Source organism: Bombina bombina, chromosome 5 (genome assembly GCF_027579735.1).
Source record: "Bombina bombina isolate aBomBom1 chromosome 5, aBomBom1.pri, whole genome shotgun sequence".
NCBI lineage: Eukaryota > Metazoa > Chordata > Amphibia > Anura > Bombinatoridae > Bombina > Bombina bombina.
This window is the reverse complement of record NC_069503.1, coordinates 826,770,258-826,783,845: the sequence shown is the minus strand read 5'-3', so window position 1 is coordinate 826,783,845 and position 13,588 is coordinate 826,770,258. Positions and strand designations below refer to the sequence as shown.

Genomic DNA, 13,588 nt, shown 5'->3' with positions numbered 1-13,588 from the left:
TAAGAACTTACCTGATAAATTCATTTCTTTCATATTAACAAGAGTCCATGAGCTAGTGACGTATGGGATATACATTCCTACCAGGAGGGGCAAAGTTTCCCAAACCTTAAAATGCCTATAAATACACCCCTCACCACACCCACAAATCAGTTTAACGAATAGCCAAGAAGTGGGGTGATAAGAAAAAGTGCGAAGCATATAAAATAAGGAATTGGAATAATTGTGCTTTATACAAAAAAATCATAACCACCACAAAAAAGGGTGGGCCTCATGGACTCTTGTTAATATGAAAGAAATGAATTTATCAGGTAAGTTCTTACATAAATTATGTTTTCTTTCATGTAATTAACAAGAGTCCATGAGCTAGTGACGTATGGGATAATGACTACCCAAGATGTGGATCTTTCCACACAAGAGTCACTAGAGAGGGAGGGATAAAATAAAGACAGCCAATTCCTGCTGAAAATAATCCACACCCAAAATAAAGTTTAACAAAAAACATAAGCAGAAGATTCAAACTGAAACCGCTGCCTGAAGAACTTTTCTACCAAAAACTGCTTCAGAAGAAGAAAATACATCAAAATGGTAGAATTTAGTAAAAGTATGCAAAGAAGACCAAGTTGCTGCTTTGCAGATCTGGTCAACCGAAGCTTCATTCCTAAACGCCCAGGAAGTAGATACTGACCTAGTAGAATGAGCTGTAATTCTTTGAGGCGGAGTTTTACCCGACTCAACATAGGCAAGATGAATTAAAGATTTCAACCAAGATGCCAAAGAAATGGCAGAAGCTTTCTGGCCTTTCCTAGAACCGGAAAAGATAACAAATAGACTAGAAGTCTTACGGAAAGATTTCGTAGCTTCAACATAATATTTCAAAGCTCTAACAACATCCAAAGAATGCAATGATTTCTCCTTAGAATTCTTAGGATTAGGACATAATGAAGGAACCACAATTTCTCTACTAATGTTGTTGGAATTCACAACCTTAGGTAAAAATTCAAAAGAAGTTCGCAACACCGCCTTATCCTGATGAAAAATTAGAAAAGGAGACTCACACGAAAGAGCAGATAATTCAGAAACTCTTCTAGCAGAAGAGATGGCCAAAAGGAACAAAACTTTCCAAGAAAGTAATTTAATGTCCAATGAATGCATAGGTTCAAACGGAGGAGCTTGAAGAGCTCCCAGAACCAAATTCAAACTCCAAGGAGGAGAAATTGACTTAATGACAGGTTTTATACGAACCAAAGCTTGTACAAAACAATGAATATCAGGAAGAATAGCAATCTGTCTGTGAAAAAGAACAGAAAGAGCAGAGATTTGTCCTTTCAAAGAACTTGCGGACAAACCCTTATCCAAACCATCCTGAAGAAATTGTAAAATTCTCGGTATTCTAAAAGAATGCCAAGAAAAATGATGAGAAAGACACCATGAAATATAAGTCTTCCAGACTCTATAATATATCTCTCGAGATACAGATTTACGAGCCTGTAACATAGTATTAATCACGGAGTCAGAGAAACCTCTATGACCAAGAATCAAGCGTTCAATCTCCATACCTTTAAATTTAAGGATTTCAGATCCGGATGGAAAAAAGGACCTTGTGACAGAAGGTCTGGTCTTAACGGAAGAGTCCATGGCTGGCAAGATGCCATCCGGACAAGATCCGCATACCAAAACCTGTGAGGCCATGCCGGAGCTATTAGCAGAACAAACGAGCATTCCCTCAGAATCTTGGAGATTACTCTTGGAAGAAGAACTAGAGGCGGAAAGATATAGGCAGGATGATACTTCCAAGTAAGTGATAATGCATCCACTGCCTCCGCCTGAGGATCCCGGGATCTGGACAGATACCTGGGAAGTTTCTTGTTTAGATGAGAGGCCATCAGATCTATCTCTGGGAGCCCCCACAATTGAACAATCTGAAGAAATACCTCTGGGTGAAGAGACCATTCGCCCGGATGCAACGTTTGGCGACTGAGATAATCCGCTTCCCAATTGTCTACACCTGGGATATGAACCGCAGAGATTAGACAGGAGCTGGATTCCGCCCAAACCAAAATTCGAGATACTTCTTTCATAGCCAGAGGACTGTGAGTCCCTCCTTGATGATTGATGTATGCCACAGTTGTGACATTGTCTGTCTGAAAACAAATGAACGATTCTCTCTTCAGAAGAGGCCAAAACTGAAGAGCTCTGAAAATTGCACGGAGTTCCAAAATATTGATCGGTAATCTCACCTCCTGAGATTCCCAAACTCCTTGTGCCGTCAGAGATCCCCACACAGCTCCCCAACCTGTGAGACTTGCATCTGTTGAAATTACAGTCCAGGTCGGAAGAACAAAAGAAGCCCCCTGAATTAAACGATGGTGATTTGTCCACCACGTTAGAGAGTGTCGAACAATCGGTTTTAAAGATATTAATTGAGATATCTTCGTGTAATCCCTGCACCATTGGTTCAGCATACAGAGCTGAAGAGGTCGCATGTGAAAACGAGCAAAGGGGATCGCGTCCGATGCAGCAGTCATAAGACCTAGAATTTCCATGCATAAGGCTACCGAAGGGAATGATTGTGACTGAAGGTTTCGACAAGCTGTAATCAATTTTAGACGTCTCTTGTCTGTTAAAGACAGAGTCATGGACACTGAATCTATCTGGAAACCCAGAAAGGTTACCCTTGTTTGAGGAATCAAAGAACTTTTTGGTAAATTGATCCTCCAACCATGATCTTGAAGAAACAACACAAGTCGATTCGTATGAGACTCTGCTAAATGTAAAGACGGAGCAAGTACCAAGATATCGTCCAAATAAGGAAATACCACAATACCCTGTTCTCTGATTACAGACAGAAGGGCACCGAGAATCTTTGTGAAAATTCTTGGAGCTGTAGCAAGGCCGAACGGTAGAGCCACAAATTGGTAATGCTTGTCTAGAAAAGAGAATCTCAGGAACTGATAATGATCTGGATGAATCGGAATATGCAGATATGCATCCTGTAAATCTATTGTGGACATATAATTCCCTTGCTGAACAAAAGGCAATATAGTCCTTACAGTTACCATCTTGAACGTTGGTATCCTTACATAACGATTCAATAATTTTAGATCCAGAACTGGTCTGAAGGAATTCTCCTTCTTTGGTACAATGAAGAGATTTGAATAAAACCCCATCCCCTGTTCCGGAACTGGAACTGGCATAATTACTCCAGCCAACTCTAGATCTGAAACACAATTCAGAAATGCTTGAGCTTTCACTGGATTTACTGGGACATGGGAAAGAAAAAATCTCTTTGCAGGAGGTCTCATCTTGAAACCAATTCTGTACCCTTCTGAAACAATGTTCTGAATCCAAAGATTGTGAACAGATTTGATCCAAATTTCTTTGAAAAAACGTAACCTGCCCCCTACCAGCTGAACTGGAATGAGGGCCGTACCTTCATGTGAACTTAGAAGCAGGCTTTGCCTTTCTAGCAGGCTTGGATTTATTCCAGACTGGAGATGGTTTCCAAACTGAAACTGCTCCTGAGGACGAAGGATCAGGCTTTTGTTCTTTGTTGAAACGAAAGGAACGAAAACGATTGTTAGCCCTGTTTTTACCTTTAGATTTTTTATCCTGTGGTAAAAAAGTTCCTTTCCCACCAGTAACAGTTGAAATAATAGAATCCAACTGAGAACCAAATAATTTGTTTCCCTGGAAAGAAATGGAAAGTAGAGTTGATTTAGAAGCCATATCAGCATTCCAAGTCTTAAGCCATAAAGCTCTTCTGGCTAAGATAGCCAGAGACATAAATCTAACATCAACTCTAATAAAAAATGGCATCACAGATGAAATTATTAGCATGCTGGAGAAGAATAATAATATCATGAGAATCACGATTTGTTACTTGTTGCGCTAGAGTTTCCAACCAAAAAGTTGAAGCTGCAGCAACATCAGCCAATGATATAGCAGGTCTAAGAAGATTACCTGAACATAGATAAGCTTTTCTTAGAAAAGATTCAATTTTTCTATCTAAAGGATCCTTAAACGAGGTACCATCTGACGTAGGAATGGTAGTACGTTTAGCAAGGGTAGAAATAGCCCCATCAACTTTAGGGATTTTGTCCCAAAATTCTAACCTGTCAGGCGGAACAGGATATAATTGCTTAAAACGTTTAGAAGGAGTAAATGAATTACCCAATTTATCCCATTCCTTAGCAATTACTGCAGAAATAGCATTAGGAACAGGAAAGACTTCTGGAATAACCGCAGGAGCTTTAAAAACCTTATCCAAACGTATAGAATTAGTATCAAGAGGACTAGAATCCTCTATTTCTAAAGCAATTAGTACTTCTTTAAGTAAAGAGCGAATAAATTCCATCTAAAATATGAAGATTTATCAGCATCAATCTCTGAGACAGAATCCTCTGAACTAGAAGAGTCCAAAGAATCAGAATGATGGTGTTCATTTAAAAATTCATCTGTAGAGAGAGAAGATTTAAAAGACTTTTTACGTTTACTAGAAGGAGAAATAACAGACAAAGCCTTCTTTATGGATTCAGAAACAAAATCTCTTATGTTATCAGGAACATTCTGCACCTTAGATGTTGAGGGAACTGCAACAGGCAATGGTACATCACTAAAGGAAATATTATCTGCTTTAACAAGTTTGTCATGACAATTAATACAAACAACAGCTGGAGAAATAGCTACCAAAAGTTTACAGCAGATACACTTAGCTTTGGTAGATCCAGCAGGCAGTGGTTTTCCTGTAGTATCTTCTGGCTCAGATGCAACGTGAGACATCTTGCAATATGTAAGAGAAAAAACAACATATAAAGCAAAATAAATCAAATTCCTTATAAGACAGTTTCAGGAATGGGAAAAAAATGCCAAACATCAAGCTTCTAGCAACCAGAAGCAAATGAAAATGAGACTGAAATAATGTGGAGACAAAAGCGACGCCCATATTTTTTGGCGCCAAATAAGACGCCCACATTATTTGGCGCCTAAATGCTTTTGGCGCCAAAAATGACGCCACATCCGGAACGCCGACATTTTTGGCGCAAAATAACGTCAAAAAATGACGCAACTTCCGGCGACACGTATGACGCCGGAAACGGAAATGAATTTTTGCGCCAAAAAAATCCGCGCCAAAAATGACGCAATAAAATGATAATTTAAAGCATAATCCCAAATATGAAACTGACTGTCTGGAAATAAGGAAAGTTGAACATTCTGAGTCAAGGCAAATAAATGTTTGAATACATATATTTAGAACTTTATAAATAAAGTGCCCAACCATAGCTTAGAGTGTCACAGAAAATAAGACTTACTTACCCCAGGACACTCATCTACATGTTTGTAGAAAGCCAAACCAGTACTGAAACGAGAATCAGTAGAGGAAATGGTAAATATAAGAGTATATCGTCGATCTGAAAAGGGAGGTAAGAGATGAATCTCTACGACCGATAACAGAGAACCTTATGAAATAGACCCCGTAGAAGGAGATCACTGCATTCAATAGGCAATACTCTCCTCACATCCCTCTGACATTCACTGCACGCTGAGAGGAAAACCGGGCTCCAACTTGCTGCGGAGCGCATATCAACGTAGAATCTAGCACAAACTTACTTCACCACCTCCCTTGGAGGCAAAGTTTGTAAAACTGATTTGTGGGTGTGGTGAGGGGTGTATTTATAGGCATTTTAAGGTTTGGGAAACTTTGCCCCTCCTGGTAGGAATGTATATCCCATACGTCACTAGCTCATGGACTCTTGTTAATTACATGAAAGAAATATATATGTATATGGAGCCTAAGGAAGCACACTCTCGTGATCGCAAAGCTTCCATGCAATGCAAACGCATTCACATTGCACCTAACTTGAAATACCAGCACACATTTGCGTGCACTGGTATTAATAAATTGAGAACAAATGTCGCTTTCGCAGAAGCGATATTTTCAACTCCACTTATAATCTAGCCCATTATTTTTAAAGGTATGTTTCTGTAGATTACCTCTTTCTAAGACATCTCCCATATGCTGGCATGTATTTAACTTGTTTGGACTTGTTTTTAGAGCTATTTTTAATGCCTAGCATTATCTAAGAAGCAAAAGTGTGCACCCCATATAAAATGGAAGATGTATTATTTGACTTTGAATCATATATACTCAGTATTGTACATGGAAACTTCATATATTTACTTTGACTTGTCTTTTGTTGTGTTATAAATTGAAATTAATATAAAATGAATAATATGATATTATGAAAAGTGTAACTTTATCTGAAAACGCCACAGTAATAACTAGTTGGAGAGAAACACAACTGAAAGTGATAAATAATTTCTACCTTAACCCAGATAGAGTTAATATGTGGTCCAGGGATAATCAAAAAGCAAATGTTACAAATGTAAAGCAGAGAAGGCAGCCATTATGCACTGCTTATGGTTCTGCCCGAAAATTAAAAAGTACTGGGGCTAGATTCATTTCTGGCTGAATAATATACTTCAAAATAACTTTAAGCTTACTCCCTTATTATGTGTTTTTTTTTTTGCTCTTTAACCCCACAATTGTGGGAGATCAGCAGCTGATAAATATGCTGATTCTGGTTGCTTGAAACCGAATATTTAGAGAGTGGAGGTCACCAGGTGCTCCTAGTATAGAAGAATTTGTCACTATCATTAAATTACAAATGACAGTAGAGTTACAATAAAATAAAATACTCCAGGAAAAATAGCTTAGAGCTTTTTTTCACAAATGGCTAAAAGTAATATTAACATGGCCTATCGCAATCCAGCTTCAATTCATATATCCGCTAAAGAAAATGGCAGCATTTTTACTCTTGATTATAAAAGAGGCACTCCCACAACAATGGATGGATATGGGTGAGAGGGACAATGAAGGCTATGCCCCTTAATTGGTGGGGCCCGCGACGGGGAGGGGGACTTAGGTTGTCTTTTTATTTATTTTTATCTTCTTGTTTTGTTTAGTTTTGATTTGATTTCCGTCCTAGGTTGTTATATAGAAAGAAAAACTCCAAAACTCTGGAGATGAGGTTTTCTTTTTTATTTTATACATACAGAAACTGTTAAATTGTTCAAGTAAAGCAATGTAGTAATATGACGTTTTGATAGGATTTTGGTTTATATCTTTTGAAATACAAATCAGATGTTTATTGGTACAATACTAACAGATTAAATGCATGCATATGCATTTATCTTGTAATGATATGTGACTGATGTATACTTGCTACCTTATTTCTGTATGTTATTACTTTGAGTGTAGATCAACAAATAAATATTTATAAAAAAAAAAAAAAAAAAAGAATACATTTAAAAAAAATCTACAGAATGAATTGCTCACTGAATTGCGGGGGTTAAACACATAGTAGTGCAGGGTCGATAGTCTTAAAATGACATGTTCTAGAGCATATAATATTTTTTTTACTACTATGGCCCTTTAACACTGTTCAGTATCAGCAGAAAAATCCAAATGGACAAAATACAGTTGCAGATTTTAACAGATAATAGTTCTAGATAAAAAAAATACAAAAGATAAAATGATAATCTGTTTCCTTTATAAGAGGCATTTAGAATGAAGCAGAGAAACATACTCATGTATAGAGTGATAGAGTTTTGCAATGCCTTGATGTGTCCAGTCTTTCCCCAGTTGTGGCAGTATCTGTCCTAAGGCATCCGACCTTTATTTAAAGAAAAACAAAAAAGTATTTAGAGAACAGTGTAAGGAATCGTCACAAGCATGAAATTAGTTAATGTGTAGCAAGTTCCAGATTTTAATTTAGCACCGCAGTTCTTGTATGTTCTCTTCTAACTGCACAAATCTCCATGTCCCTAATACAAAACTTCAGACAACCAGTTTAAAAAATGCTAAATTAAGCTCATTTTTAATTTCACACACATAAATTTTGTGGATAGCAAACACAAAAATACATCTTTGTGACGCTATACAAATAAATGATAGTTTTATATTATATGTTTACACATAGACTCTAAATATCTATCTATCTATCTATCTATCTATCTATCTATCACAGGTCTAGAAATAATAACAGAGTCAAAATTAGCTGGTTTTCAATTGCAATATATGTTTACAGATTCTTTACTGTAGAAATATAGGGTTTTTTATCAGAAAAAAATAGAGTGTAAAATGTCAGAAAACAACAATTCTGAAAGGCTGCTGGAAATTTATCAAAATGTTAAAAAAAAAAAAAGTCTATATTAAAACAATATGTTGCCTGGTTCCTAAAGCTGTGTAGCTGGCTCCTTATTTTTCTGGCTGGCTACCAAATTTGATATGACAAATATGAATTTATATTAATGTTCTACAGAGAATCTGAAATTTCATATCTGCTCCATCACCTTCTGTCTCATATATCCCTTAACGTCTCCTCCACTCTGAAGAGCAGATCATATATAAAGTACTTTTTAAGACTGAAGGAATTATGTGTGGTTTAGTAGTCAGTCTGGATTTTGTTTTATTTATAAATTAGATTTTCAGATTTCCATAAACATGTGGAAAGGACAAAGCGCGCAAATGCAGATGTGTAAATTCACTAATGGAAATAGAACTTTAAAGAATATTGTATCTTCCTACTACTAAAGATAACAAAGAACAAATGAAAAGATAGATCAAAGTAATAAGACAGATTCTAGTAGGGAAGCCTAAAGTCAGAGACTGAAATACGACTAGGTGTCCCCAGTATATATATGGATAAAGACAGAAGTTTCCACTTTAACCAGACACATCTTCTTATAGTAAAGTACTGTGGGGCATGCCGTCCAGATTTTGAAGATGTTTGAACAGATGCAGATTAGTGCCTAATACACTGGCAGGCTCCCCTGAGCTCACAGAAGGGAATATTTAGAGGTCAGCAGCCCTTGAAAATGAGAAATATGTTAATGGGTTGGACCAGATCGTACGAGTCTTGTGTTGCTGCGCTTCTTGTTTACTGCTATTTTGAGTGTTAACAAAACATAGTAATATGTTCTTATTCTTCATTCTAGGAAGCTTTATGTTCTAGACAGTTGAGGTTCTCACTGCAAGCAGCAAGAACTTTAATCTAAAGCTCTCACACCCGAGCACTACACATGGTATACACCAAGTGTCTCTTATAACCAGTCCCAAAGTATTGCTAACAGGACAGACTTATTTATTTACATGAGCAACAAATAGGAGCTGACCAGAATGACTAAGTCACTGATACTTCTATGCAGGGAAACTTACTATTAGATACAGACAGCAGAGCAAACTGCTGTTTTTTGGGGGAGATTTAAGTTGTCTTCGTCTTCCAGAGATAATGTGGCTTTTAAATTTACATTAAACACCTTTAGGGAGCGTGGGACAAGTACCAGTTTTACACTAAAGCTAGAGTGTACACAAAGCACTTTCTGTATTCAGCAAATGCTGCAAATCAATTAGGTGGTTTAAGCAATTTGCAGCCTTTTGAAAACCTAAGTAATAGAATTTATTTGTAGCCTCTCTATAGAGCGTGGGGCAGCACGAGCAAGAGGTATTTAATGCCTCTTTACCCCCTTTCCTTCATATGACCAGAATATCTACCATTCATCCACACCCGATAGGTGCTTCTCCTTCTTATCGCCCATACAAAATACTATGATGAAGTTGGCAAGCATAGGTTTAAGCCATGCAAAGTTACAAGAAATATAAATAATTGTATTGCCGATTATGTAATTGTGTTGCCTTACTATTATTTTACTCTCTTTTGTTGGAGTTGGCCACAGTAGAGAAGAGATACACAACAGTCAAGAGGCCTTTCAAGGGTTATATCCCTGAACTGCAAAACAATACAAAATACAAGCTGGATAACAGACAACACACATTAAAGTCTCTAAATATTTCCTAGTAGTACACAATATACAGATACAAATATTTCAGTGGTACTTTTAATCATTGTTAAAAAGGTTGCTAGCTTATTTTTGTTCCCAAAACGTTAAAACCGGGTACACACCAGGAGCACTCGTAATGTAAAGAATAAATAAATAAAAAATAATGAATGATTTCAAACATGTTTTCAGTCAGAATGAAATACAAGATGAAAGGCCATCCCCTCACTGCGTGGTCAGATATTACACACGACAATGTTCTCATCGCCCACAAGTAACCCCAGAAATAATTACTCACAATGTACGTATGGATCTCTGCCTCTGATTTATGTGGTTTCTCAGGAGGTATGAAGCAAATTGCTTCACTGAACTATGTCCCAACTAATTACACATTAGGTTTCAATGCAGAGTAAACAGTTTTTTTTATATATAATTAATGGATATACAGCAGAAACAACTTGCTGTGTACATACTGGTATTTTAAAAAATATATACACAAATAAATAGTATCTAAAAAGTAACTGCTATTTAGTTACTTACTTAGTAATGGTACCATCTATGTCAGATATGATAATCTTGTCATTCCAGTTCCATAGATAAATTGTGCCTTCACATCTGCATGTTCCCTGATATTGGGTTGTTATACTAAAAACAACATCATTCGGGCCATTGCGAAGCTTTAGTTTTTCCTGAAAATACACAGAGATTACAGAATCATTTCTATTTATCTCTTATTTAACTACCAGGCATTATACAGGGTTGCCACTTTAAGCGGAAAAGTTACACATTACAAAAACAGCATACAGGCCCTGTAATCTGCGGCTTTCACAAAAATTATGGTTTAACCCTTTTAAGGACCAGAGGTATTTTGCATATCAAAATCTCAAGATGTGCTGTGTTATGCAACAACTTCCCCAACTCGTTCAGGATGCTGAGGGAGTGCTACATAAATATGGAAATATTGTATTGGCTCCCAGCACATACATTGACACCAGGGGTCTGAGAAGGGCACAGATTTTTAGGCCGTCTTCAGGTGTGTGCACCTTAAAGGGACAGTCTAGGCCAAAATAAACTTTCATGATTCAGATAGAGCATGTAATTTTAAACAATTTTCCAATTTACTTTTATCACCAATTTTGCTTTGTTCTCTTGGTATTCTTAGTTGAAAGCTTAACCTAGGAGGTTCATATGCTAATTTCTTAGACCTTGAAGCCCACCTCTTTCAGATTGCATTTTAACAGGTTTTCACCACTAGAGGGTGTTAGTTCACGTATTTCATATAGATAACACTGTGCTCGTGCACGAGAAGTTATCTGGGAGCAGGAACTGATTGGCTAAACTGCAAGTCTGTCAAAAGAACTGAAATAAAGGGGCAGTTTGCAGAGGCTTAGATACAAGATAATCACAGAGGTTAAAAGTATATTATTATAACTGTGTTAGTTATGCAAAACTGGGAAATGGGTAATAAAGGGATTATCTACCTTTTAAAACAATAAAAATTCTGGTGTAGACTGTCCCTTTAATATGTAACATATACACATGGCCAGATGGCAGTTAACATTGGACATGAAACCCAACATATTTCTTTCATGATTAAACAACTCTCTCGTTTACTTCTATTATTACATTTTGTTTGTTCTCTTGGTATCTTTAGTCAAAATGCAGGGAGGTGAGCTGAGGAGCATGCACGGTCTGCAGCATTATATGGCAGCAGTTTTGCAAGAATGTTATATGTTTGCAATAGCACTATTTCCTGCCATGTAGCATTCCAGACACCTACCTCGGTATCTCTTTAACAAATACCATGGAAACAAAGCTCATTTGATAAAAATAAATAAATGGAAACTTGTTTTAAATTGTATGTTCTGTCTGAATCACACACAGCTAATGTTTGGGTTTCATATCTCTTTAAAGCTAAATAAGGAAATATGGTGACCCTTTGACTAAAAGAAAAATAAAGAAATAAGGTAATAAATGGCAATTACATTACATACAGCTAAAACAACTGAGCAAACGTATACAGAAAAGTAAGGTTAGGCAGAGATTTCTCTAGTGGGATATGATATCATCTTGTAGAAAAGTCCTATGGGTGTCTTTCTAAATAAGTTAAAAAAAAAAAGTAATAGCAGCTATATATCAGACCAAACGCTGCTTTTAATCAAACTTTTAGACACTAGAATTTCCCAAGTGAGATAATTTATTTCCTTATCTGTGCCTCATCCAAGAACAACAACCACTGTGTCATGTTAGCAAGTCAGGCTTTCCCAGTTGGCTAAATTACATTTCTATCAGTTCTTGCACAACTATCTCAGCAGGCTGCGGAGATCTGAATGTCACAATGAATGTGCACAACTAATATAGCTAAAATCAAAGGCTATTATCAAGCTCTTGTGCAGTGGCAGACAGGAGGACCTTGTGCCCCTCCCCGATTCTCATGTGCTCCCCCATACCATACAGTGAAGTGAGCCAGCACATTCCATTTTTACAAAATGTATTAGCACTGTTTACTCGGCACAATATATACATATATTCTTCTTCCCTCAGTTAATCAAGCAGAAAATTAATAAAACATAACAAAAAAATGCAATGTACTTGTATTTCACTTTTATTTTGCCCCCTTTTCCTGTAAATTATGTCTGAAATATGTAGATTTTCAATTCCTAAAAATTAAAAGAGAACATGGCAGTTTCTCGAGGCTAATCTATCTCTAACAAATCTCTAATACGCAGTTTGTTATCTTATCATTTCTGCTAAAGCCAAACAATGGAGATTTTGTTAACATTAAAATAGTGACAAGCCTCGCCTTTTGCAGTCCAGATTCGCTCCTCTAAATAAGGAAAGTGGTGGGTGGAGTTAAACCATTTAAAAAATAATTGCAGCAAACAAGGTGTTAATCTGTACTAATGACATTTAGACTCGACTATTGGAAGACTGGATATATCACTGAACTGCAAAACAATACAAATGTTGCAACCAAAATGACATTTTTATTGCTTATGAAGCATTTATCTTGTGTGCAGAACTTTTGTTTTATTTAGTTGCACACACATTATATATACATACACACGTACTACGCCTGCACTTCTTATTCGTGTCAAAATAAAAATTAAGAGCTTTAAATGATTTATTTACTTATATATTATATTTGTACTCTTTCATATGCATTCTAAAGCTTTGTTTATCCCTTTAATGATAAGACCAGTTTTGTTAACAGCCTTTCTTTATATGAACATCCCCACTGATCTGCAGTAATGAGGGTCAGGGGAGAGGTGATGGGGATATAACCCATGTATGTAGCTTATAAGAGGGCCTGACTTGTCGTCGTTTATAGAAGGGCTGTAGGGCCATGGGTCTGAGCTAGGGTCACCGATAGCTAAAAGTCATAAGTAAGGTGCTATAATACTTTTAGAGGAAGTTCTAGGTATCAAACACTGAATGTTACATTTTGGAACAGTAAGCCACCACGTAGAATTTAATAAAAATACATTTCCGATGGTCTAATCATATCATGCTCTAAAGGGACATTGAACACAAACTGTAAACTACATGATTATGAACCTTCATATATATTAATCATTTTGCAATAAAAACTAATATGTATATTATTTTATCTTTATTCTTTTCACAGTTTTACCTGTCTCCCAGAACAAAATAACCTCTGCTAACCAATCACAAACTGTGCTATATGTAAATATTAAACTCTGCTTGCATATGTGCAGACTTGGGTAGCCTGCCCTCTTGTATTCCCTTA

General features: G+C 36.6%; 1 protein-coding gene across 1 annotated transcript in view; it reads right to left on the bottom strand.

Annotated features, from left to right (window-relative positions):
• Nucleotides 1-13,588, bottom strand: part of LPIN2 (lipin 2) — a 245,089-nt gene that overhangs the window by 20,050 nt on the left and 211,451 nt on the right. The window contains exons 16-17 of the mRNA XM_053714954.1: nt 10,378-10,526; nt 7,587-7,673 (exon numbers count right to left, since the gene is read on the bottom strand). Of these exons, the coding sequence (XP_053570929.1) occupies nt 7,587-7,673; nt 10,378-10,526 (236 nt within the window). The remainder of the gene's footprint in view (nt 1-7,586; nt 7,674-10,377; nt 10,527-13,588) is intronic.